At 40.5% G+C, this 26954-nt stretch overlaps 2 protein-coding genes across 3 annotated transcripts in view; both read right to left on the reverse strand.

Moving 5' to 3' along the window:
- Positions 1-1361: 1361 nt before the first annotated feature.
- On the reverse strand, positions 1362-9441 carry hamp (hepcidin antimicrobial peptide). Its single transcript, XM_062962853.1, has 3 exons — positions 9265-9441; positions 3846-3911; positions 1362-1667 (listed from the first exon to the last, which is right to left on the reverse strand). The coding sequence occupies exons 1-3, from the start codon at positions 9340-9342 to the stop codon at positions 1563-1565; spliced, it is 249 nt and encodes an 82-aa protein (XP_062818923.1). The 5' UTR covers positions 9343-9441; the 3' UTR covers positions 1362-1562.
- Positions 9442-22225: 12784 nt separating this feature from the next.
- usf2 (upstream transcription factor 2, c-fos interacting) overlaps positions 22226-26954 on the reverse strand; it is a 29248-nt gene continuing 24519 nt past the window's right edge. For both annotated transcript variants that reach the window (XM_062962850.1, XM_008117295.3), the window contains 3 exons: positions 26695-26789; positions 25841-25969; positions 22226-23879 (listed from right to left, as the gene is read on the reverse strand). In XM_062962850.1, coding sequence (XP_062818920.1) covers positions 23790-23879; positions 25841-25969; positions 26695-26789 — 314 coding nt within the window. In that variant the 3' untranslated portion in view covers positions 22226-23789. The remainder of the gene's footprint in view (positions 23880-25840; positions 25970-26694; positions 26790-26954) is intronic.

Consider the following 26954-nt stretch of genomic DNA (forward strand, 5'->3'; position numbering starts at 1 on the left):
AATAATAATAATAATAATAATAATAATAATAATAATAATAATAATAATATTGCTGCTGCTGCTACCTTGGGTACCTGGCAGTGCCAGGGTTATTTGAAAAAGACATGGTTTGTTTTGGGGTGTTAGGTAATATAATATCATTTAGTTAATTAGTAACACTATTCTCTGGTTGAGAATTCTAAATGCCCTTGTAAACTGCAAATCCCAGGGTTCCGTAAAATGCAGTCATGACAATTAAGATGGGATCCTAATGCTATAACAAAATAGTGGGAAAGGGCAATTCCTATAATCAGCCTTGGCCATTGGTGACACGTAGCTGGAGTATTGGTTCATCGGATCTTGAAAGCCACATAGGTACTCTAATGAGGCTCTTATAGTTAAAACTATAATTGAATATGCAAATTAATGATCCTAGAGACCTTTAGTTGACAGTCTATTGAACTGAATAGGTCAATCATAGTGCTTTAACTATGTGGCATGCAGCTGCAGTGGCACATTGGATTAAACGCTTGTGCCGGCTGAACTGCTGACCTACAGGTTGGCGGATCGAATCCGCAAGATGTGGTGAGCTCCCGTCTGTGAGCTCTAGTTGCAAGGACATGAGAGAAGCCTCCCAGCAGGATTTACAGTAGAGTCTCACTTATCCAACACTCGCTTATCCAACGTTCTGGATTATCCAACGCATTTTTGTAGTCGATGTTTTCAATATATCGTGATATTTTGGTGCTAAATTCATAAATACAGTAATTATTACATAGCATTACTGCATATTGAACTACTTTTTCTGCCAAATGTGTTGTCTAACCTGATGTTTTGGTGCTTCATTTGTAAAATCATAACCTAATTGGATGTTTAATAGGCTTTTCCTTAATGCCTCCTTATTATCCAACATATTTGCTTATCCAACATTCTGCCGGCCCGTTTATGTTGGATAAGTGAGACTCTACTGTATTTATTTATTTATTTACAGTATTTATATTCTGCCCTTCTCACCCCGAAGGGGACTCAGGGTGGATCACATTACACATATAAGGCAAACATTCAATGCCTTAACATAGAACAAAGACAGAGACAAACGCAGGCTCCGAGCTGGCCTCGAACTCATGACCTCTTGGTCAGAGTGATTTGTTGCAGCTGGCTGCAGCTGGCTGCTCACCAGCCTGTGCCACAGCCTGGGCCTGTGGTATGGTAACACATCTGGGCATCCAGTGTGCAACATCTCTGTAGATGGCCAATTCTCTCACACCAGAAGCAACTTGCAGTTTCTCATGGAAAAAACAACTATGTGGCATGAAATGTGCCCTAGGATTAGAATCTTTCCTAGGAAGTTGGGGCAAGAAAGAATCACGACTATTTACCAATGAGGTAAAAACACTTTTAATTCCGAGTAACAAAGAAACAATGTACACAGCAAACAAATGCATCAAAAAGAATGTCAAATTAATAAATACAGAAGATGTGTCAGGGGAAGGGAGCAAGAGCAAGGATGTTGAGGTTGGTGTGTGTGTGTGTGTGATGGAACAATAGGGAGCAACAGTCAACCGTGGAGGTTTTGGGCCACTTCATGTCCGGCAGCAAAAGCTACAGCCCTTGTTCTTGCAGCAGTTGCAGCAGTAAGTGCAGATGGAGATGTGGGAGTTGTGGCGCTTCAGTCTCCGTAACAAACCCTGTGGTGGGAAACAAAGAGGAAAATGCTATTAATTGTAATTCTACTCTCCTCCAAATAAGAGAGTTTGCATGGTGCAGTGGTTTGGTTGTTGGACGCTGGAGACCAAAGTTGGAAGCCTTGCTTGGCTATGGAGACCTTGAGAAGGTCACACTCTTCGACACAGCCATATAACCCAGAATATCAAGGCAGACAATCCACAATATCTGCTTTGAACTGAGTTATCTGAGTCCACACTGCCATATAATCTACATCAATGTGGATTTTATGCAGCTGTGTGGAAGGGGCCTCAGACTCGGGAAGGGAATAGAAATCCCATGATAGGATCACTTTAAATAAAGGTAAAGGTTTCCCCTGACGTTAAGTCCAGTCATGTCTGACTCTGGGGGTTGGTGCTCATCTCCATTTCTAAGCCGAAGAGCCGGCGTTGTTCATAGACACCTCCAAGGTCATGTGGCCAGCATGACTGCATGGAGCACCATTACCTTCCCGCCGGAGCGGTACCTATTGATCTACTCACATTGGCATGCTTTCGAACTGCTAGGTTGGCAGAAGCTGGGGCTAACAGCGGGCGCTCATTCCTCTCCCAGGATTTGAACCTGGGACTTTTTGGTCCACAAGTTCAGCAGCTTAGCGCTTTAACACACTGTGCCATCAGGCGCCCCAGGATCACTTTAGGGTCTCCATAAGAAAGGACCTGAAGGCACATGATAATCCAGATTATCAGAGGATGGTAACACATCCGGGTAACATCTCTGTAGCCGGCCAATTCTCTCACACCAGAAGCGATGTTCTCAAGTTGCTTCTGACACGATAAAAAAATCTGTTTGGAACTGGATTATATAAATCTACACTGCCATAAAATCCAGCTCAAAGCAGATAATTTGTATTTTATATGACAGTGTAGAAGGGGCCTCAGATACTGTCAAAACAGGGTGTACCACTAAATAACAATAATCCTTTTGCCCCAGAATTATATCTTGCTTCTTCCCAGTCTTTGCTTCTTCTACATAGCTGTATAAAATCCAAATTATCTGCCTTGAACTGGATTATCTGGCAGTGTAGATTTAGATAATCCAGTTTAAAGAAGATTATGTGGATTACAGTAGAGTCTCACTTATCCAACATAAACGGGCCGGCAGAAGGTTGGATAAGTGGATATGTTGGATAATAAGGAGGGATTAAGGAAACACCTATTAGACATCAAATTAGCTTATGATTCTACAAATTAAACACCAAAACATCATGTTATACAACAAATTTGACAGAAAAAGTAATAATAATAATAATAATAATAATAATAATAATAATAATAATAATAATAATAAAAAAACTTTATTCATATACCGCCCTATCTCCCGGATGGGACTTAGGGCGGTTTACAGTCATAAAAGCAACACAAACATTACATAACAACATAATACACATTATTAAACAAAGTAAAATAGTACAATTATAACAATAAATAAAGTAGTTCAATACGCAGTAGTGCTATGTAGTAATTACTGTATTTACAAATTTAGCACCAAAATATCACGATATATTGAAAACATTGACTACAAAAATGTGTTGGATAATCCAGAATGTTGGATAAGTGAAGCTTGGACAAGTGAGACTCTACTGTATCTGCTTTGATATCCTGGATCATACTGCAATACTCATAGACCCCTTCTACACTGTCATATAAAATCCAGGTTATTTTCTTTGAACTGGATTATATGCCAGTGTAGACTCACATAATCCAGTTCAAATCAGATAATCTGGATTATATGGCAGTGTAGAAGGGGCCTCAGTGTTGCCAGGTTTTGAAAGCAACAAAAGGCAGTCAAAGTACATGACATGCAGTGCTGACAAACTATAAAGCAGCTATTACATACTATTGAATAGAAAACTTGATTTTAATTCTTGTCTGCAGTTCTGGCACACTCATTTCTCTCTTTATGAAGGGCCTCCCACCTCAAAAATACTTGATTTTTATCATCTTGTTCAGTTTGTAAAAAATGAAAGACTTTCGAATTCTCAAATAGAGGGCATCCCTTATAATAAGGGACACTGGGCAAAACTATCAAAAGGCAGCATCTGAAAAAGCATAGCATCCAAAGGGTTGCACATTTGTCAATGCTGCTCTCTTGCGTTCAGGCTGGAGTAATACAAGCAAGGATTGGAATCCAGGTCTCACCTGCTGCAATCCAGAAGTTTCTGCCACTGGTTCTGCCAAGGTGGCTGTGTCTTTCTGGACATCTGACTGCAAAGAGAAATAAAGAAAGATGTCATTTTACTTAGGTGTTTTAAAAACAACAACACTAGAGTGTGGTGTATTTTCCAAACATTCACAAAAGAAAACATTTAAGTTCATGTTCTCCAAACTTGATAACAGTTTTCAACTCTGGTTCTTTTGCTACCTCTCGTCACGACATTTCTCTACGCAATCACTTTACATACTTTGTCTTTCAAATATTGTCTTATGAGGGACACTGAACAAAGGGTGGGCAAATATGATGGCTCTGGGGGGGGGGTCAATTTTCTGTCCTGGGATGCTTCAGAGGCCACATTGAAGTTTTGTTGGCAAGCAAAGTGACCGAGGAAATATAAACACAGCAAATGTGAAAGTTGTTGGAGTGAATAATTTTCAGCATCAACTGAAGGATGGCCTAGGGGATAAAAGCCTCATGATTTGAAGGTTGGGTTGCTGACCTGAAAGTTGCCAGGTTCGAATCCCACCTGGGGAGAGTGTGGATGAGCTCCCTCTTTCAGCACCAGCTCTATGCGGGGACATGAGAGAAGCCTCTCACAAGGATGGTAAAACATCAAAACATCCGGGCGTCCCCTGGGCAACGTCCTGCAGACGGCCAATTCTCTTATTCCAGAAGCAACTCCGGTTGCTCCTGACACTGAAAAAAAAAGCATCAACTGGAGGACCAAAGGGAAATTTTATTCAATGGGGCAGAATTCATATGGGGAGGAAATGTTCTCATTTTGTTCCCTGTAGCTACTGGACACAAAGGGCGAGATGGCGTGCCTTCTCCTGATTCCAAGTATAGAATAGGGCTGGCAGTTCCATTTAACTCCAGCCCTGGTGACGAGAGAGTGTCCTCCATTTCACCTGACAGCAGCAGGCTATTTGTAGGTCCAGAACATGCTCCATGGTTCTCTGACAGAGTGAGATATCTGTCTAGATACCCTAAAGGTTCAAGAAGCTGTCTGGCTTCAAAAGCTAAGCAAGGGTAGGCCTGTTTAGTGCTTGGAAATCCATGACCCGCTGAAGACACAAAGGCAAACTACCTCTGAAAATTCCTTGCTTAATTATCACTTACGAAATTTGCAAGGTTGCCATAAGTTGATACACACACAAAGAGCATGATTCTGCTCTGATTTTACAGAGAGAGATAGCTAAAATTGTTCCCATCTAGACTTGAATTTGTTGTGTTCTTATTTCCTTAGTCCCTTTCTTTGCCCCTTTCTTTGGGATACCTAAACTGTATCTCTAAGGATCCTCTGATGTTTTCAGTTACTACAATGCAGAAGCCTTAAGGAAAATGTCATTATTGGGAACAGAATTCATATTTAGAAGGGCTATGCCCTCATTTTGCTCCTGAGATTAGAACAGTGATTCCCAACCTTTGATCCATAGACCACAAGTGGTCTGCAAGAACAAAAATATGGTCTGTGGTCTCACCATTATTACACTGTTGCCTCGAAACCACGCAGCCATGAAAACGACTGATATCATGAACCCCGCTTACAGAGTTGAGGCAACAGGATGTTGGGAAGGTAGAGGCTGACTATCCATTTTTTTTTTCGTGTCAGGAGAAACCTGAGTTGCTTCTGGTGTGAGAGAATTGGCCGTCTGCAAGGACGTTGCCCAGGGGACGCCCAGATGTTTTGATGTTTTACCATCCTTGTGGGAGGCTTCTCTCATGTCCCTGCATGGAGCTGGAGCTGAAAGAGGGAGCTCATCCGCACTCTCCCCGGGTGGGATTTGAACCTGGCAGCCTTCAGGTCAGCAACCCAACCTTCAAGTCATGAGGCTTTATTTCATTGACTACCCATGAAAGATTATTACTACCACATCGGCTTTAGATTATTATACAGTAGATTCTCACTTATCCAACACTTGCTTATCCAATATTCTGGATTATCCAACGCATTTTTGGAGTCAGTGTTTTCAATATATCGTGATATTTTGGTGCTAAATTCATAAATACAGTAATTACTACATAGCATTACTGCGTATTGAACTACGTTTTCTGCCAAATTTGTTCTCTAACATGATGTTTTGGTGCTTCATTTGTAAAATCATAACCTAATTGGATGTTTAATAGGCTTTTCCTTAATGCCTCCTTATTATCCAACATATTTGCTTATCCAACATTCTGCCGGCCCGTTTATGTTGGATAAGTGAGACTCTACTGTATATGGTTTTCTGTGGGCAAGTTGATGGCAATTATTGGATGGCATATGTTCTGTATCAGAAATGAGAGCTGATGTGGTCTATCCAATGCAATTTTCTGAATCAGCTCCCAAATAACCAAACCAAATTTAAAGCTGACCAAAAACTGATTCATAACCCTTTTGGTACTAATGTTAGAGTGGTCCCAGGTCAAAGTGGTCCCTGTTCCAGTAGTCCTTGGTCAAGTGGTCTCTGGTCAAATAAAGGTTGGGAACCACTAGATTAGAAGGTGGTTCCATTCAATGCCATAAAGGCAAGGCAGACAAGGACTGGGAGATAATGCAAACCTCCTGAGTCACTTGCACATCCATGCACCCAATGCCATCATTGCAATGGTTGTTGGTCTATTTCTGGGCATAATTCAAAGTGCTATAAAGGCCTAGACAGCTCATGTCCATATCATTTGAAGGATCACATTCTCCCACATAAACATGTCCATATTTTGAAGTCCTACCCACATCACAGACACATCTGGTAGGAACCCAAGAGAGAGAACCTTCTCCGTGGCTGATCCCAGTCTCTGGAACTCCTTTCCCTGAGAGATTAGACTGGCCTCCTCCTGTTTACCTTTCCGCAAGGCAGTGAAGCCTTTTTGTTTCAACGGGCCCTTGAGCATGACTTGCCTTTGTGATTATATACTAGATATAGTCCTTTTCTTGTTTACTTAGTTGGTTTATATGTTTAAATAGTTTAATTACTTGTTAGCATTTGTATGTGTTTTGACTTTAACTATGTTTGCTTAAGTGTTGAAAGTTGCTTACATGCCAAAATGGGAAATTACATAACAACAATAGCAATTACTACAGGGTGTTGAAATAGGAATGACAAACCTGGATAAATGAGCCAATAATTTGAGTAAACAGACTGGCCAATCAGGTATTATAGCAACCCAAGGTAAAATGAGATGGAGGCACCAATCCATTTTTGGCAGCTGGACCAATGATAAAATGCACCAAATATCTGCATAATTTGTCACCGTTTACATTTGGGTTCAATTTCTATATGGGTTTTTTCTAAGGTCTAGATTAGAGTAGATCCATATAGTCAAGGGGATTTAGCTATGGGTTGACTCACCATTACACCAATTGATGTAATAGTTTGACCATTGAACTACAACTCTGGAAACCAGGGTTTAGTTCCCTATCGGTCATGGAAACCTACTGAGTGACCTTGATAAATCACAATGTCTAAGCCCCAGAAAGCCCTAAGATAGGGTTATTTTAGGTTCAACATAAGTCAGAAAGGACAAAGTTGGGACTAAATAAAAACATGCCAGCCTTTGAATTTTCCCCAGATCTTCCACTGCTGCTGGGGCTCATGAAAGGCAAGCTGCTAACCTTGGGAGATATTTCCTGCACTGCTTCCACCAAGAAGGCCCATGTGTCTGTTTCACTCCCTACTTTGCTCCAAATTTGCATTGACTCACTGCAAAAACGCACTTTCCCCAGTCTTCCCCCTCACGCCTAGCATTTTGATTTATTGATATTTCACAACTGCAACACACCGACAAATGCTAGCTATGGGCCACAAAAATATGGAACTAGGTGAATGGATGTCAAGACTTTAAAGCCAATTCACATCCAAAATATTCCCCCATCTCTACTCATTCCACTCCTAGGGATTTTTTTCCTTTCCTGGAGAATTGGGTCCTTTCACATCACACAGTTTCAGCACTATGATTCCACTCTTACAGCTACATCCTATGGAATCTGAGAAACTGCAAGTTTGCTGATGTACTAGATCAGGGGTCCCCAAACTAAGGCCCGGGGGCCAGATGCGGCCCATCAAAGCCGTTAATCCGGCCCCCACGGCACAAGAGCAGAAGCGGGTTGGGCTAAATGACCCAAGGGGTCTCTTCTTCTCTTACAACCATTATTATTATTATTATTATTATTATTATTATTATTATTATTATTATTATTATTATTTTATTATGACACAGCAAACAAGATAGATATGCTGGATTTCGTATCACAAAATCACAAGTCGAACACTTCCCAAGCGTTTAGGACTGTGTGATGTATTTTCGGATGATGCGCGCAGATCCCAGTCGGGTGGCCTTTTGCAGTTGGCAGATCGTAATTTTGTCAATGTCTATTGTTTCCAAATGCCAGCTGAGATCTTTTGGCACGGCGTACCAGTGTACCCATCACCACCGGGTAATAATAATAATAATAATAATAATAATAATAATAATAATAATAATAATAATAATAAAAATATTGAGGCTGGGAGGCCATCTGTCAGGGGTGCTTTGCTTGTGCTTTTGGTGCACAAAGGCAGAAGGGGGTTGGACTCAATGGCCCAAGGGGTTTCTTCCAACACTCTTCATTATTATTATTATTATTATTATTATTATTATTAACATTGAGGCTGGGAGGCCATCCGTCAGGGGTGTTTTGCTTTTGCTTTTGGTGCACAAAGGCAGAAGGAGGTTGGACTCAATGGCCCAAGGGGTCTCTTCCAATCCTCTTTATTATTATTATTATTATTATTATTATTATTATTTATTATTATTGCTCGGTGGCCAACTATAGTCCGGCCCTCAACGGTCCAAAGGATCATGAACTGGCCCCCTGTTTAAAAAGTTTGGGGACCCCTGTACTAGAGCTTTCTGGTTGAGAATTTGAAATAGGTAAAAAGGTAAAGGTTTTCCTCTGACATTAAGTCCAGTCGTGTCCACCTCTGGGGGTTGGTGCTCATCTCCATTTCTAAGCCGAAGAGCCGGCATTGTCCGTAGACACTTCCAAGGTCATGTGGCCAGCATGACTGCATGGAGCACCGTTACCTTCCCACCAGAGCGGTACCTATTGATCTACTCACATTTGCATGTTTTAGAACTGATAGGTTGGAAGAAACTGGGGCTAACAGCAGGCACTCACTCCGCTCCCCAGATTCAAACCTGTGACCTTTTGGTCCGCAAGTTCAGCAGCTCAGCGCTTTAACACGCTGCACCACCAGGGGGCTCACTTTAAATTGCCAATCCCAGGATTCCATATTAGAACCTTGGAAGCTAAAATAGAATAATCGCACTACAATTATGCAGTGTGGACAGGCCCTTGAAAGAACAAAGGAGTTCAGCAAGTACCCTCAAATGTGACAACTCAGGCAACATTCAAGCTTATTAAGGAATATGAATATGTTTTACCTGAAATGTGAAGGCATGGAGATTTTGGACGGCGGCACAGAGAAGAATGAAGACAACGCAGAGCAGGTGCAGTTTCATCTTTCTTTCTTGGAATAGGAACAATTCCTTTTCCTTAAGATTGCTTTCTTTCCCTTTTTTCTCTGTCTTTCTCTTGGAGAGGTAAAGGTAGAATTCTATGTGAATGAACAAGGGAAAGGCCTTTATAGACCGAAGAAGTCCTCCCCGAGTTCGAATTGGCCAATCAGCCGTGTTACTACGAGAAACACATTTGGAAAGAGATAAGCCCTGAGCAAACAGGTCAATAGGTTTATCGTGTTTGATCAAAAACTCATAATCCACAGAGACAGAAAATGGGCCAAATTTCCCAACTGATGTAACTTGAGGTTGCGTGGCGACACTTCCCATCCTCATTTATGCCTGCGTAGTGCGTAAGGGAGAGAAATCCATGTTTTTAGTCTTAGGCTGAGGTTAGGGTTAATACACTTCAGTACGCAACACTTTTTTTCCAATGTTTTACAACCCTTTCATCCTTCCAGGGGTTTTCCCCTAACTGTTGTGGAAGATTTACTGTAACTTACGAATCAGAAACACCCCCAAAAAGCATAACTGCAAAAAGAGAGAAACAATGTTGGTAAAGTTAAAATTCCCACACATTTTGCAACACCGTTTCCTGCCTGTAAGCAGAAGTTTCACAAATTTGGAGAGAAATCTGGATACACCTGATCGCAAAGAGAGAGAGAAAAGCAACGTTCCTGGGAAATGGTCAAAAAGATAGTCACATTCTAGAGCTTGGCAAGTGATTTGCGATTAAACAGATCAAGAGATGGATTTGGAGCTAAAGTTGGAAAAAATATATTTGGGAGCTACCATTCTCACATTCCTTTTGCAACCTTTGACTTGTAGGATACAAGAAATTTTCGTTTAATCTGATCATTGTTGAAGAACTGGGGTGAACTTGCAGTAGTTGCTGGATTTGACACAGCAAAACAATGAATGTTTATTATTTATTTATTTATTTATTTATTTATTATTTCCAATATTTCTATCCTGCCCTTCTCACCCGAAGGGACTCAGGGCGGCGTACAATTGGCAACAATTCGATGCCGACACATCATTAAAAACAACAACATATAAAAATGTATTAAAATGTGGATCTATTTGGATACCTTGACTTCTTGTGTTGTCGAAGGCTTTCATGGCCGGAAACACTGGGTGGCTGTGTGTTTTCCGGGTTGTGTGGCCATATTCCAGAAGCATTCTCTCCTGACGCTTCACCCACATCTATGGCAGGCATCCTCAGAGGCTGTGAGGTCTGTTGGAGGCAAGTGTGAATGTGGCAGTTGGTCGGCTTGATTAGCATTGAATAGCCTTGCAGCCATGAAAATGACAGACAAGAGTACTTTCTCCCACCCTGGATTTTCCACATATATATAAATGCACTTGCCTAGTTTCCAACACACTTCACAACCTCTGAGGATGCCTGCCATAAATGTGGGCAAACGTCAGGAGAGAATGCTTCTTGAACATGGCCATACAGCCCAGAAAACTCACAGCAACCCAATTGAATTCTTGATTGGAACACATATTTTTGTCTGCTTTTTAAAATATCTTTGGCCCATGCAAAGGACTGGCTCTTACTTTAGTCCCACTGAAATCTCTGTGACTAAAATTAAACATAAATACCTGAGGTTCCACGGTTTTCCGTTAATCTGTTGTAACATGACTATGGGTTTGAAACCACTTTAGCTGCCATAGCTCAGTGCTGTGGATTCCTGGGATTTGTAGTTTGGTGAGGTTTTAGCACTCTTGAGCAGAGAGGTCTGAAGACTTTATAAAATTACTAGCTGTGCCCGGCCACGCGTTGCTGTGGCAAAGTGGTGGTGGTATTGGGTAAAAATTGTTGTGTAATTTTTATTTGATGTTATTGGTATTTTTTAATTAATTTTATTGTAAGTTATCTTTTTATTATATTTTATTATTTTCTTGTATTATTTTTAGTTATTTTCTGTTATTATAGTATTTTATTGTATTAATCTTTTAGAGTTTTTAATTTTTTTAGTGTTTTTTATTATTTTTTATTGGGTTGCTAGGAGACCAAATTGGAGGAGCTTAGCCTTCTAACTGGCAGCAATTGGATAAAAGCAATTATTCCTCTCCCTCTAATTAGGACTTTATTTTTCTTTTCTTTTTGTTGTATCAACCTAGAGGCGTGGATGATGGGTTGTGTTGTCAAATTTCAAGGTCGGGGGGCCTGTAGTTTTGTTGTTTTGTCGGTCGGCGTGATGCCATCACTCTTTTATATATATAGATAACTCCCCTATGTCCATAGCATTAAACCATGGCAGTTAAAGTGGTATCAAATAACATTAATTTTACAATGAAGATAAACTTTTACATATGGTGGTTTAACTCCTAATAAATGTGCTACAAGTTTGTTTCATTTCAAGAGCATACATATACTTATTTACTCTCTTTTTGAATTAGCAATTATTTTTCTGTGAGCCATAAAGCAATTTGCAATAAAGCATTGAAGGGAGGAATGTGATCTTTTTTTCTTCTTCTTACTTTTCTTCTTTCCCTTCTTTTCTTTTTTGCCTAAACCTTTTAGGTCACGTAAGTAGGAAGCTGAAGCCTAGCCGTATCAGTAGAGGCTTTCACTTTTATTGTTTGCCTTTTAGGAATACGTAAACTTGGTTTAAATATTCAGCTTGGTTATAGGACCTAAGGGAACTTGTAAGCACAGTTCTGAAATGAACAGCATTTAGAATTTCCCGTTCATGAGGCTGGGTTTCTAAAATAAGAATTTAATTTAGTTCATGAATTTAGCCAGGCTTTGAAGCTGCAAGGCTATTTAATGCTAATCAAGATGGCCAATTGCAACATTCACACTTGCCTCAAACAAACAACAGTTCTTTCTCCCACCCTGGATATTCCACATATAAACCCTACTTAGCCTAGTTTCCAACAGACCTCACAACCTCTTCATATGCCTGTCATAGATGTGGGCAAAACATCAGAAGAAAATGCTTCTGGAGCATGGCCATACAGTCCAGAAAACTCATAGCAATTCAGTGATTCCAGCCATGAAAGCCTTTGACAATATATCCATATGCTGAATTGTTGTGACATTAGTTTCCTAATAAGAAAAGAAAAACAAATATGCACGCCCTCCATATTCCTGATGGTTTTATATCTGATGTTTAAACAAAGTTTAAAATAATAAGAAAATTGTTGGTACATATGTACAGCAGCTACATCTCCATAATGAACAAGGAAGGCAACTAAAACACACATACAAACAAAATGTAAAGTAAGAATTGGCTGCAACAAGTAGAATAACTCTTGCCTTTGTTTTAGTAAAACAAGTAGAATTATTTCTTCAATAATTTAATGTCTTAACGCTGAATACAAAACTTCTACATTACCATTATTTAAGGAGACTTCGTGTATCAAAATAAAAGGATTACCAGATAGTACATATTATCAAATAGTATTTAATTTAATTGCCTTCTTTTCTTGAATTTAAAACAAATACTATCTTCCAATTTCCCTGGATAACTGAAATATAGATAATTTGATTTCTCACCTTACATATATTAGGAATTTTGCTGCTTTTTATAATGTAAGAAATATTTTAACCAGAGCTACTCTTCGGCATCTTTTTATCTTATTTTTCGACGTTGAACACGGTGACAAGATCTGTTGACTTTCTTCCCGTGTCCAAAGTATCAGTACCGCTGAGAACGAGTCTCGTTTTGATCTCCATAACGCTGAAATGTTGTACAACAGGAACAAATGTTAAACATACACAATAGTCCTGTCTCCGGAGAAAACAGGATTAAAAGAATAGATACAGCAGTTATCTATTTTAGGTGGCATATCTCCAAATCACCCAGTTTTAAGATCAACAAAGAATATTGTTTTTTCCTAAAACCTATTTATAAATTTAAGCAACAGAATAGATATAACACACGTTTCTTCTTAACTGCTTTCTTTGTTTTATAGCACAACCCTTAGATTTTGGAAATAATGTTCTAAAGTAATTTGGTTGATTTCTGGAAGATATTTTTGGAAGTAAGCAAAGCATAAAAAATTCCCTTATTGGATAGAGTAAATGATTTGCAGCAGTATTACGGTCACAGCATATAAGAAGCAGTATTTATGAATCTTGAACTGTGTTTAGTTATATGGTGCTAATTTTCAAATACAAAATTGTTTTAGGTATATTTATATGTCTTTTGCATTAGGAACTACTTGGTGGGTCTATAATTTATATATAAAGTTATAAACATATAATCTAGTTTTTTTAAAGTTTGTAAGCCTATTAGCACATGCTTCAGGTTACCATGATCTTGCAATTATCTCCATATTCATATATGTTCCTTGTGCTTCAGTGCATACCTTGTTCTTTCTGAAAGATTGTAATCTAGACAATATCATTCCTAACAGATTATTCACTTGAACTGACATATATAGCAAAAATGCTCACAAAGATAAATGAAGAAGCATAATATGCTTCTTTTCATAAATTTATGCGAATTATATTTTAATTTAGAACACATTCTATCTATTGTTTTTTACATGCAACTATTGTTGCATTTTTACTGATCTTAACCAGGGGGATTTTGTGATGTTTATGTTGGTTGTTATTGCTTTTGTGATATTGTCTTTGCAATTTTTGTATTTTGCACGTTTGTACCTTTGAGTGTTTTGTGAGCCACCTCAAGTCTCTTTGGGAGATGGTGACGGAATATAGATAAAGATCATCATCATCATCATCACCATCATATTGGACAACAAAAATTCTGATCAGAACAATTTTAGAAAGTCTAAATAATCCAGTTGTTTTGATTTACCTTTTCACCATTTACTTTAATAGAAATTTTGATTAACCAGGACTCAATGTAATGATTTGAGATCTCTGAGGATGTTTATTTTTTTAAAGTCAGACCTGAATAACTTACTTTTTAGTTTGAACTAAAACTCAGAGCAGATACATTGCCCTACAGATACAGCAGCCACCAGCAGCTGCTTTGTGTATTAAAATCTCGTTTGCAGAATTCAGTGGAACTGTGAGCCCAGCACATGGCCGTTTGAAAAACGAACGAGAAATCTGAATTAGGCTATGGGGATTTCAAATCCTCCAATCAAAATGTAGCCATAATAATTGTATTTATTTATCGGGTCAGAAGCAATTTGAGAATACAGATATAATGTATAAAAAACCACAAAGTTAAAAAATGTGTGTCCAGGAGGGAGTATCTGGTATCAGTCATGGATTGAGGTTCTGGGTTTTAGCCTACTACTTTTGGACTCTTGCTTGCTGAAGTGTTCCTGTGATTATCTCTGTAGATCTTAGAAAGCTATTTCTTGATTTCTTTACATTGTAAAAAATACTCCATTGCCATAAATCAAAACTTTTCTTCCACATAAATTGAAATTACTGCATCTTGCATTACGATCACACTGGGAAATAAAAGGATCAACTTACCCAAATCTAATCAACACTGACACACACACGGATCTGCTTTTAAATTGACTTTTAAAATTAAGGTAATTTTATATGTGATTCCACAGAGTAGAATAGGTTGTGCTCTGTATCTCTGAATGATTGGGTCTTGTCTCCTTTCAGCCATCATAGAATCATAGAATAGTAGAGTTGGAAGAGACCTCATGGGCCATCCAGTCCAACCCCCTGCCAAGAAGCAGGAAATCGCATTCAAAGCACCCCCGACAGATGGCCATTCAGCCTCTGTTTAAAAGCTTCCAAAGAAGGAGCCTCCACCACAGCCCGGGGGAGAGAGTTCCACTGTCGAACAGCCCTCACTGTGAGGAAGTTCTTCCTGATGTTCAGGTGGAATCTCCTTTCCTGTAGTTTGAAGCCATTGTTCCGTGTCCTAGTCTGCAGGGCAGCAGAAAACAAGCTTGCTCCCTCCTCCCTATGACTTCCCCTCACATATTTGTACATGGCTATCATGTCTCCTCTCAGCCTTCTCTTCTGCAGGCTAAACATGCCCAGCTCTTTAAGCCGCTCCTCATAGGGCTTGTTCTCCAGACCTTTGATCATTTTAGTCGCCCTCCTCTGGACACATTCCAGCTTGTCAACATCTCCCTTCAACTGCGGTGCCCAGAATTGGACACAGTGTGATTCCAGGTGTGGTCTGACCAAGGCAGAATAGAGGGGGAGCAGGACTTCCCTGGATCTAGACGTTATTCCCCTATTGATGCAGGACAGAATCCCATTGGCTTTTTTAGCAGCCACATCACATTGTTGGTTCATGTTTAACTTGTTCCCCACGAGGACTCCAAGATCTTTTTCACACTACTGCTGTCTAGCCAGGCGTCCCCCATTCTGTATCTTTGCATTCCATTTTTTCTGCCGAAATGAAGTATCTTGCATTTGTCCCTGTTGAACTTCATTTTGTTAGTTTCGGCCTATCTCTCTAGTCTGTCAAGATCATTTTGAATTCTGCTCCTGTCTTCTGGAGTGTTAGCTATCCCTCCCAGTTTGGTGTCGTCTGCAAACTTGATGATCGTGCCTTCTAACCCTTCCTTTAAGTTGTTAATAAAGATGTTAAAGAGAACCGGGCCCAGAACGGAACCCTACGGCACTCCACTCGTGACCTCTTTCCAAGATGAAGACGACGCATTGGTGAGCGCCCTTTGGGTTCGTTTGCTTAGCCAATTACAGATCCACCTAACCGTAGTTTTGTCTAGCCCACATTTTACTAGTTTGTTTGCCAGAAGGTCGTGGGGGACTTTGTCAAAGGCCTTACTGAAATCCAGGTAGGCTACATCCACAGCATTCCCTGTATCGACCCAACTCGTAACTCTATCGAAAAAAGAGATCAGATTAGTCTGGCATGACTTGTTTTTGGTAAATCCGTGTTGACTATTAGCAATGACTGCATTTGTTTCTAAGTGTTTGCAGACCACTTCCTTAATGATCTTTTCCATCTAACTCCATCCCTTCTCCGGGACACCCTCATTCCATCATATTCTATTCCTTTTCCTTCCCAGTTTTCTTTTCCTTTTGCCCCAGAAATTAGACAATCTTTCGTGCCTCATTGCCTTCTTTTTGTCATTCAATCCAGATGTTATTTTCAAACAATTTTTGTCCTTTTGCTAACCTCAGAATGTCTCCAAAGCTTGCTTGAATGTGAATGTGGTGGAGGCCAAGTTTGGCTTCCTGGAGACCCATCTTGAAGCATACAGCTGCAGCTTGAAACAGTGGAGTCCAGACCTTGGGAAAGTTATTTTCAGAAATTACTGGCAGGTTGGGAGATTCTGGGAGTTGTAATCTGAGAGTCGCAAAATTTTCTTGAGTTCACTAATGGGCCATGCAATATGTGGGTGGGGGTTGGGTGTGTAGGTATGCATGTGTTACTGGAAACCCTCCTGTTAGCCTCAGTCCTCTGAGTTCAGTGACAGATAAACCATGAGGCTGCTACCGTGCCTGAACAGAGGGATACAATTCTCTTGGGAGATGTGTTTGCTCAGATCCCAGAGCAGATGATTTGTTTGCCCTTTTGCTGCTTTTGCTCATATCCCTGATGGGCTTTGGCCAGACTCCAGCCGAGCTGGCTCCTCTCGGTCGGCCAAGTACAGACCCAAAGGCGCCAGGCAGCACACCTTCCTTTCCCTGCCCTCTGCCCAGGACTGGTGGCCTTGGCAAGATCGGTTCCAAGAGGTCCTCTCTGCTAGCAAACAATAGGTGGGCTACAGTCAGAGATGCCTCAGAGGGGACAACAAAATGGAATTATGTTTAAAAGAAATGGCAACTGCTTTAGAACACCATTCCTGAAAATCCTGGGAGAAATCTGGGATTCTAATGTCATATGGACTCTGATCTTGGAAGCTAACCAGGGTGAGCTCTGTCTTTACTTGGATGAGAGAGTGCCGACATATAATCTATATTTTAGAGAACGGAATTGGCAAAACCATCTCTGTGTTAATGTGGGATTTGTGTATTGGCCAGGACATGGGGCTGTCAAACTCTGAATATTCCTTGCCTAAGAAAACCATGAGAAAATATTGGAGTCACCATAAGTGACTAGAAAACACAAATACACTAACACAGAGAGATACATCCCAAAGAAAAAGTTAGCACTCCAGAAGTTTTGGCCTTTAACTCCAACTTGACCTCAGACCAGGGAAGGAATTAAGAGAACTAGTTATCTCCCCCACAATATATACTAACATTGAATTCATTCACGAAATGCATTTGTTGTTGTGTGCCTACAAGTCATTTTTGACTTGACGATCCTAAGGTGACCCTATTGTGGAGGTTTTGTGGCAACATTTGTTAAGAGGAGTTTGCCACTGTCATTGAAACTGAGAAAGTACATGCCCAAGATCACCAAGATGGTTTCCATAGATGATTAAGGATTCAAACTCTGGTCTCCAGTCAAAATCCAACATTCAAACCATTAAACACAATCCTGATCCCTCTTTGACTGCCATGACAATATCCCAGGATTTGTAGTTTGAAGAGGTTCCAGAACTCTCTGGCTGAAAATTCTGAAAATCACCTCCCCAAACAAAGAATTTTAGCATTTTGTTGGACATGCCAAGATGACACTTAAAGTGGAAAAATAGTATGAAAAACGTATGGTGTGAAAGGGATTCTAGAGCCAGCATTATTTTTAAGAGAAGTAAAAACTGGCACTGTCTTTTCCCTGCACTACCTTTTCAGTTGTTTCTCTAAATAATGAATCTTAAAAGTAAACTAGCACCATTTTCTACTATCTCTCCCCCTCTCCCCCATTTCTGGACAAAACCATATGAGCCATTGCCAAAAAGAAACATTTGGATGTGAAAATGCTCATTGCAAAAGGCTCTGCATTCTCAGATTTAAGTGAAGCAGCTTGTATTCATGTTGGAATCAAAAGCTATTTTTGCTCTTGTGTTTAAATGGCAAAAATTAGATTGAATTAAAATACTGGTACATCATTCAACTGTTAACTGGGGACCAAAAAAATCAATAGCAAAACTCGCTGTCCTCTTGAGCATCTCTCCTCTCCTGAGACCTAGGCCTCAAGCTGTTTGCCAAAAGACAGGTCAAGGGACGCTGCTCTGTGATGCTCAAACACGGCAGAGAAGGTTGCAACATAACCCTCTTTGCCCTTTCCCTATGTCTCTCTCTTTCCCGCCTCTCTTCACGCCACCTCTCCTCCCAAAACTGGGACACAGATAGTGACAGCCAACATCACAGATTACGGATGGCGCCGGGCACAGCAACGGACAGGCGACAGGCAGGCTAGCCAAGCGCTTGCGAGTTCCGCCATTCCTCCGGGCAGCCTGTCCTACCGTGCCCTTTGCTGGGCGGAGGGGTGTCAGTGCCTTTGTTTTCAAAGAAGCTCAAGGACGGTGCTACTATATGCTGCAGAGGTGAGCATCCAGGGAGGAGGTGGTGCAAAAGAGGGCAGGGGAATGCAGAGGGATTGGAGGAGAATGAGTTTTCAATCAGTCCCAAAGGAAGCTCAAGGTGCATATTTTTATATATGCCCTGATTTTGGCAAGCAAAACACTTTCACAGAAGTGACCACAGAAAACACATTAAGAGTCTATACTAAGGCTAGCATACCTTCCAGCGGCCTCAGCTTCACTATTTTCATAGCTGTAAACTGAACTTGAAGTGCAAGTCATTTGAGCTCAAGAGAGGGCAGAAAGTTGCCCTTCCCAGTAAGCTCAGTCAAAAGGAAACTGCTGCCGCCTCTCATTTTATCTACGTTCTTCATCATTAGTCATTTTTGCCATCTTGGTCACATGTCCTAGCTGAAATGTTGGCGAGTATGGCTAAGGTGAGAACTGTGCCTATTTGGATCAGAATTTACCAACATGAGAGCAAATTTCTTCATAAATGGGAAAGAACCTGAAATTAAGAAAAGAAACGCAAAATAAGTGGGATCAATTTAGGAAAATGACTTTTCAGTGCTCATCTTTTCAGATATCCAGGTTTGGATTCCTATAAATTTAGCCACGAGAATCTGGGCAGTATGTTGGTTTGAGTACAGGACTAAAAAAATCAGGTTTCAATATTGGTTCAACTCACAATCTTTCAGCCTCAGGAAAGCAATTCCCCTTTGAAAAACCCTGCCATAGGTTCGCCTTAGGTTTGGCACAAGTTGGAAATGACTTGACAGGACATAGCTACAACAGCAATGTTGCCATGTTTGTGTTAAGGACATTTGAAAAATCAATGTTATGCAGAAAAAAGCAAATCCCATATATTCCTATATCCCTGTAACATTTATTGTCTTGCACAGCAGGGATGAAGTATCTCAGAATCCTCCATTTAACATGACCATATGTAAGTTTTTCACACTCTGGTCCTTCGAGGTCATTATGGATCTGGGTCCTGGAACACCATACTCATTAAAGCAGGGCTGAATTGTATCAGGGTTACATTTTCTGAGAAATTAAGAGGATTTTAATAAACAACGAATTTCCGACCACAATTCCTGAGAACAAAAGTATCCTCTCCAATTGCAAATATGAACACTGAATAGACATCTTGGTTGCACCTTCTGTATTTTCCTATTGTCGAATAATGTCAAGCATTTATTACCTACAACTTTAATCCTGACAATCCATATAGTAAAACATTAATTATTCAGCTTAAAGTGATTTGGGGAAAATCGTATTCTCTCAACCTTAGTGGGCAACGACAAACCTCCTCTGAACCAATCTAGCCAAGAGAATCCTATGATAGGTTAGCCATATGTCAGAGGTGACCTGAAAGCAAGTACAAGTTGACCATCACTTACAGAAAATCTGAAATACTCCAAAATTATCCACATGGGTAGCTGAGATGATGACTTTTCTTCTTATTATTGTGTACACATATTTTGTTTGTAATTGAGGATGGCCTGTATACCTGTCAATAGGGTGTATGAAAAGGTTCTGGGTGAAATAATCTAGGTTTCCTGGATGAACAAACCAGTTTTCCAAAATCCTTTTTGGTTTTTCAGCTCCTTCAGTTGGTAATTCTGTTGATGAACTGGTCAATCGCAGAATAGGGAGATGCCTTGGGTGATTGACACTTGTAACTGGAAGCAGAAAATAGGCTCCTTGATTTCCTGAGGAGCTCATGGCTATGAAGTGTTTGGATAAATGACTACAGTGATTGTGAAGACATAGGATGAATCCAACAAAACGTTGATAGAACCTACTTTGCAGCAGTCAGGGCAGCAAAGAAATGATTCTGTGCCAGAGAGAGCTCTTGAGAGTGTTGCAAGAGCATTGTAGCTGCAACTTCCTCATGGAGTGGCCCTCCCATGCTCCCCAACTGCCCACTCAAAGGCATAGTGATGACTCATATTTTGGTATTCAATTATCTGTCTTTGCACTTCACAATCTTTAGTTCTTTCACATCTGCCCTTCCAAGACTTCTTCTGATTTATTGACTACTTTTTCCATTTTGATTTATGAATCAACCAAGGCAGAGAACATCTTTAATTACATTGATGTTTTCACCACCCACTTTCAAGTTAAGCAGATCATCTGATGCCATTGGTTTTGTTTCCTTAATGTCCAACTGTATTCCAGCATGGATTCCTAAAACGTTAGGTCTTTTTTTTGTGTCAGGAGTGACTTGAGAAACTGCAAGTAGCTTCTGGTGTGAGAGAATTGGCTGTCTGCAAGGACGTTGCCCAGGGAATGCCAGGATGTTTTGAGGTTTTACTATCTTGTGGGAGGCTTCTCTCAAGTCCCTGCATGGAGCTGGAGCTGACAGAGGGAGCTCATCCGTGCTCTCCCTGGTTCGAAACGGCAACCTTCAGGTCAGCAACCCAACCTTCAAGTCAGCAGTCCGCTGGCACAAGGGTTTAAACCCATTGCACCACCGGAGGCTCCAATATTAGGTTTGTTCTTAGTTGAATCTCTTATGAAAACACAACTTTAAGATTGCCCATACTTGTCATCAGCTGTCCAACTAAAGAGGTTTAGGTCTCCGCTCCACTTGTGGATTGGAGGAGAGTGAAAGGAAACGATTACACAAACCATACCCTCCAACTGCCCTGATTTGACACGGACAATCCTAATTAATCCTGTCATCCTATTTTCTCAGATTTTTTTTATAATGTCAATAGTTTCTCCACCTCCCAACTTTCCCCCTTTGTTTTCAGCTAATTTCAATTAGTGAACACGGAGTTCAAAGTGCAAAAGTAATTTTCCATCAATGAACTCAGCAAGACAAAAGCACCTGAATTTTGCCCTTCCCAGTAGGCTCAGGCAAAAGCAAACTCCTGTAGCCTTTCCTTGTTGAGTGCCAGGCTAGCACTGTGGGTTAAACCGCCAGCTAGAGAAAGTCCTGCTGACTGGAAGGTTGGCAGTTCAAGCCCGGGTTAGGATGAGCACCTGCCGTCAGCCCAGCTTTTGCTCGCCTAGCAGTTAGAAAACAATGTAAGTAGATAAATAGGAACTGCTTTGGCAGGGAGGTAAAAGGCACCCTGAAAAACATGCTGACAAAAATCCTACCAGGAAAGGAGTCCATGGACGATAGGCCCTCGGCGTTGAAAATGAAACAACAGCACCTCCCCATGGTCGCGTGGAGCACAGCTGGATTGCGGAGATGAAAAGAGGGAAGCCTTGCCTGTTTATGTGCCGTCTGTTTCTGTCAATTGTATAACGGCACTGAATGTTTGCCATATATGTACATGTAATCCGCTCTGAGTCCCCTTGGGGAGATAGAGCGGAATATAAATAAAGTATGTCATTATTATTATTGTTTGTATGTTCTTCCCAATTAATAACTTTTGCTTGGTTATGTGTCTTGGTTGTCGTCTGTGAAATGTTGGAGGGTATGACTATTATTAAATCCATCCCACAACAGAATTTCAAAGAGAATCTGCAGAAGCATAAAATGATTTCATACGATATTATTTCTGTGCAGGTTTTTTCCTTTTATATATAAACAGAATTATTTCCTACTTTCCAACAATCAAACTCCACAAGCGAATTCATTAATCTTCTTTTATATATATATATTTATATATACCATTTGCTTTTTTCCCTTGATTTAAACCTCTTCCCTCCTCCTCCTTACATTCAAAAGGCTTGGAGCAGGACTGAATAGTACAAAGAATCGCTACCAATCCAGCTGCAATTCTGGATTATAATTATTATTTTTGTTGGGGTCTGGTATATATAGATATTTTCTTTTAAAAAAAATCAAACCTAAGGTACTTGCTATCACAATAAAATTATTTATCATTTTAGCAACCATTTCTCTTATTTTTCTTTTCTTAAAAAATCTGCTTGGAAGTGTGGGGTGGGGTGTGGGGGGAACCCAAAATATTGGAGACTACTTCTTTTTACAAATGCATCTCCTGATTCTTTCGTTTCAACCTGAAATCCTAAAACACTGCTGGAGTTTAATTAAAAAATTACATAATATCAAAAAACACACAAAAAGCAACCCTGTTGTCAATTCAATCCACCACTAAATTTTTTTCCTAATGGCCTGGGTTTCCACTATCATACAAACACCGTACCTCTATACAAACGCACCTTGAAACTAATAAAATAAAAGAATACTTACAAGGAGAGAAAGAAAGGGAAGGAGGGATGAGGCTGAAGTAGGCTTTAGGATTGTTTTCCACTGTGCCTTTAAAAAAACACAAATTCTGATGTGGAAATAGAGAAAGGACAGACACAGCTAAGAGGCAAAAACAGAGTGGCAACCTTCCACGTTTGTGACACAAAATAGAAGTCAGCAAGAACTCTTGTTGACGCAAATCAAAATTAAGCCCCAACTAACAATTGCAGATTTCTGTCAGCACTGAAAATGAATGCAACCTGCGCATTGGCACATGGGATGTGCAAGTTAAAGCACACCACGTGTTTCAATGCAGAAAGCACTCCTTTCTGGGCACCTTAAAGCAAGGCGACTTAACCCTTGCAGTCTGCAATCCAGATCTTCTGAGAATATCTTCATAGCTGAGGGGACACAGGCAGAGAGAAAAGCCAAAAGTACTAGTTCGGTAGCCAAACCTGAGTTACCAAGCCCCTTCCCCTGCCCAGTTCATAGCCATAACCAAAATGGATGTCCATTTGCCGCTCAGGAGCAGGACTCAAAACCACACAAGTCTCTAAACGGAGAGGAAACGGGATCTGACAGATTTAAACAGCTAAAGTGGGAAATACTCCCTGGCCCTCATGATTAGGGCTGAGAGCGGCAGAAAAAGTTGGCTAGCCTGTGTTAAAAATCTACTATAAAAATGCAGATTTTTGACTGTTTAACCTTAATATATCCTAAGGAAAGGAGGGAGGCAGCAAGGGGGAACAGGAAAGAGTATTTGGGGCAGGAAGGCAAAAGGGGGTTTTGGGAGCAGTTGCAAGGACTAGGGCCAACAGTCCGTGTGATCTGGCTCCCCGCACCACCCCCAAATGTCCCCTCCCCTTTATTTGACCCCCATGTGAGACAAGGTTCATTGCGGGGGCTTTTATACAAAAAGGAGAACTGCAGGGTGAAATCCCAAATGAAGAGGCAATGGCAAAAAAAAAAGATGGGGGGGGGCACGCTACTGCCCCGGGGTGTCCCCCACGATCTCGATCCCGTGTTGTTGCAACTGTGCTCTCAAAAGGGCGTTTTCGTTCTTCAGCTCCTCAATCTGTCAGGGATGAGGGGAGAGGGGAAAGAGGGAGAAAGAAAGGAAAAAAGAGTAAACACATTGTTGAGTAGAACTTTGCTCTTTTGGGCAGTCTATGAGTTCAGTGTAGAAAACCATATATGGCACAAAGCCCTTATCTTCAGGGGAGATGTTCCTGAACCATTGATAATGATTTCTCCAAGAGGTTATCCTACAGTCATCCCAAAGGACCTAGAAAATCCCTAGAGGGATGTCCTCTCTAGGAATGTGCTTGGCCCTCCGACATGACTCTACACCAGAGCTTTCCAAACTATGTGTCATGACACGTTTGTGTGTCAGCTGCAGTGTATAGGTGTGTCAGGCAAACATCACAAGAAACCTCTGAGTCTATGTGAAATAAGAAAGAAATAATATATTTTAAAAATATACTGTGTTTCCTATACATTTTGTAATTACAATTTCGTTGTGTCCAAATTATCCAGATCATAAAGGTTTAATTTAACTTTTGATTTGTTAGTAAAACTCAATTAGTGCGTGGATAAAAAGTGTGTCACCAACATAAAATGTTTGTAAAGCTTTGCTCTTAGGTAACTTTAGTTTGACACATAGAATCACCTAGAATTAGAACATTTCTGTATTTTGTCAGGGAGGTAAAACCGCAGTAGTCTTGTGGATACAGGGATCATGTGGCAAGTTTAGAAAGATGCAGCCCTCCAAATGTTTTTGGAGGACAAGTCTCACTGGCCTTAGCTAGCACCGCCAAGGGCCAGGGATGATGGGAATTTAAGTCAAATAACTTCCATATAACCACAGATTTATCTTTTGCTGGCCCTTTCTCACTTTACAATTATAGAACTTCGATTCCATTTTTATTGCCAAGCTCCATCCCCTGGAATCCTGAGATCTGAAGTCCAGCAATTCGAATTCATAGCCGGAGAGCTCAAGTGCTTCACCAAGTCACAAACCACAAGTTTCCACAGACTGCAGCCATAACTGCAGCCTGTTGTATTGAGAAAAGGCAGCTAAAGAGAGATCTCTGGTCATTCTGCAAACCAGGAAAGCACTGCAGATTTGTTTCCCAAAGTCCAATCTCCAACATCTCAGATACTCTCCAGTTGGAGTGCTGCCAGGTTTACAACATAGATTTTGTGGCATCACATTTGGCTGTGAACACAATCAAATGTGACCCCACTTTGAGTCTCTTTTGTAGAGTGAGAAAGCAGGGTACAAACCAAAATAATAAGAGTAATAACAATAACAACAACAACAATAATCAGCAGCTACAAGATTGCAAGTCCAGCCTAAGATCTCACAACTTCTGAATAAGCCTGGGCTTCTTAATCTTTTCTACACAGGACTCCTTTTGCCCCCAATTTTTCTTACATGACCCAAGTATATGGGTATATACAATAAGTATAAAAACCAAACATTTACTGATAACTAATCAGCATTTGCAAGACTTGCTGAACAGGTTGATTTCCCTTTTTATGAAATACAGCTAAAGCAGAGTCCGCTATAAACACTGCACCACTGATTCATGGTAAATGTCTAAAACAGCCACTAGGTGATGTTCAGAAAATCCTTATTGTTGCCAATTTTTTCAGGACCCCAATATTGAGCTGGGGGGGGGGGGGGGGGTCAGGTCCCACAGTTTAAGCAGTGGAATAATCACCAGCTGCAAAACCTTGCGCTTAGATAATCCAAAATTGACATGAGGGAGAGCTAGATTTTGCAGCTAATATTCATTTTTGCAAGTTGTCCCCAAAAAGGAATAACAGGCATGGATTTCACGCTTTCGCCCTCTTCTATTCTGAGATCTAAAGAACTGTTGCTAAAATCAAACTTCACCACTGCATTTTTACATTCATTGATATTCAGAATCCATGCCCTGGTACCACACAGCCTGTTTTGGGATCCCATGAAATCATAGACCCTTTATTTACAATGCAAATTGAGCAAGGATCCATAGTGGCTCTGGCTACCTGCTGTTGTAACAAGTCGTTGTCCATCTGCAGCCTCTCAGCTTCTTTGAAGGTTTCTTGCATGCGCTGATTTGTCTGGCGCAGCTCACGGATGTAATCACAGGCTTTGGACAGGATGCCTCCTTTGCTCTGGGGGATAACGCAAGACACAGACTCTTATTGCCAGGACATCTTTGGACTGGGCAGAAAACTCAAGCCATCTGGGTGGGAAGACTCTGACAAAACATTACACAGTCCAGACCTTCTATGGGCTGAAAGAAGGAAATTTATTTCGTTTGAGGACAGATTTCCTGAATCAAAGGAGCAGGACCTCAGGATCCAAACACTGAGAAACTCCCAAAAAGAAAATAGAATGTGAAAGAGGAATCCAGATACTAATCTTCTCTATAACCTCCTGAATTTTCAAGAAAGAACAACTCAAAGCATCTACTATGAATATATAGAATATACAGGCATTATTTCACTCTTAAGGAAAAATTAAGGAAAAAAACACCTTAAAACCCCAAACAAATATTTTTTCATTTTTCATATTTCAGGAAAGCAGATTTTTTTTGCAAAAAATTGCAATAAGATCATTTGCGCACAGCTATTTTAGTGTGGAGGTCATACCAACGTATTTTGTACTGTTTTATTTTCAGACAAAATCATTTTTTTACAAAAATTGTGAGTGGAAGAAGGGGAGTTTTGTGCAAAATACTTTTTCTCCTATAAATCAATTTTTCATGAAGTAGGAAAATGTGAAAGATTTATATCCCTGCCATCAGGCTATAATAGATGTCAACGCCTGCTCCCAAATATCCCTCCCATTATTCATTTTTCTCTCCCTGCTGCCCTCCAATTCCCATTCCACTTACCGCTCCCGTCTTGGTGTTATCTGTATTGCAATCTGGAATGATTTTTGATAGTTGGACGATCCAGTTGTTGATCTTGTCTCGCCTCCTCCGTTCAACTAGATAGAAGAGACAAGTTGGTGATCAAATGATGCATCATTCTAGCAAAAACTTCACAGAAACTCACAATTCTGGTTACAACTTTGGACCAAGAGATTGTTGCTGCTGCTATTATTACTATCATTTGAACTCTACTTTTCTCCCACGACAAGAACCCAAAGCAA

This window comes from Anolis carolinensis, unplaced genomic scaffold (assembly GCF_035594765.1).
Source record: "Anolis carolinensis isolate JA03-04 unplaced genomic scaffold, rAnoCar3.1.pri scaffold_10, whole genome shotgun sequence".
Taxonomy (NCBI): Eukaryota; Metazoa; Chordata; class Lepidosauria; order Squamata; family Dactyloidae; genus Anolis; species Anolis carolinensis.

What these genes read in the sequence shown, in the direction of transcription:
- hamp (XM_062962853.1), bottom strand. Translation starts at nt 9,342, where the DNA reads ATGAAACTGCACCTGCTCTGCGTTGTCTTCATTCTTCTCTGTGCCGCC. An exon ending in TCCATGCCTTCACATTTCAG is followed by an intron (nt 3,912 to 9,264) that starts GTAAAACATATT and finishes TTCTCTTTGCAG; the next exon opens with TCAGATGTCCAGAAAGACAC. An exon ending in AAACTTCTGGATTGCAGCAG is followed by an intron (nt 1,668 to 3,845) that starts GTGAGACCTGGA and finishes TTCCCACCACAG; the next exon opens with GGTTTGTTACGGAGACTGAA.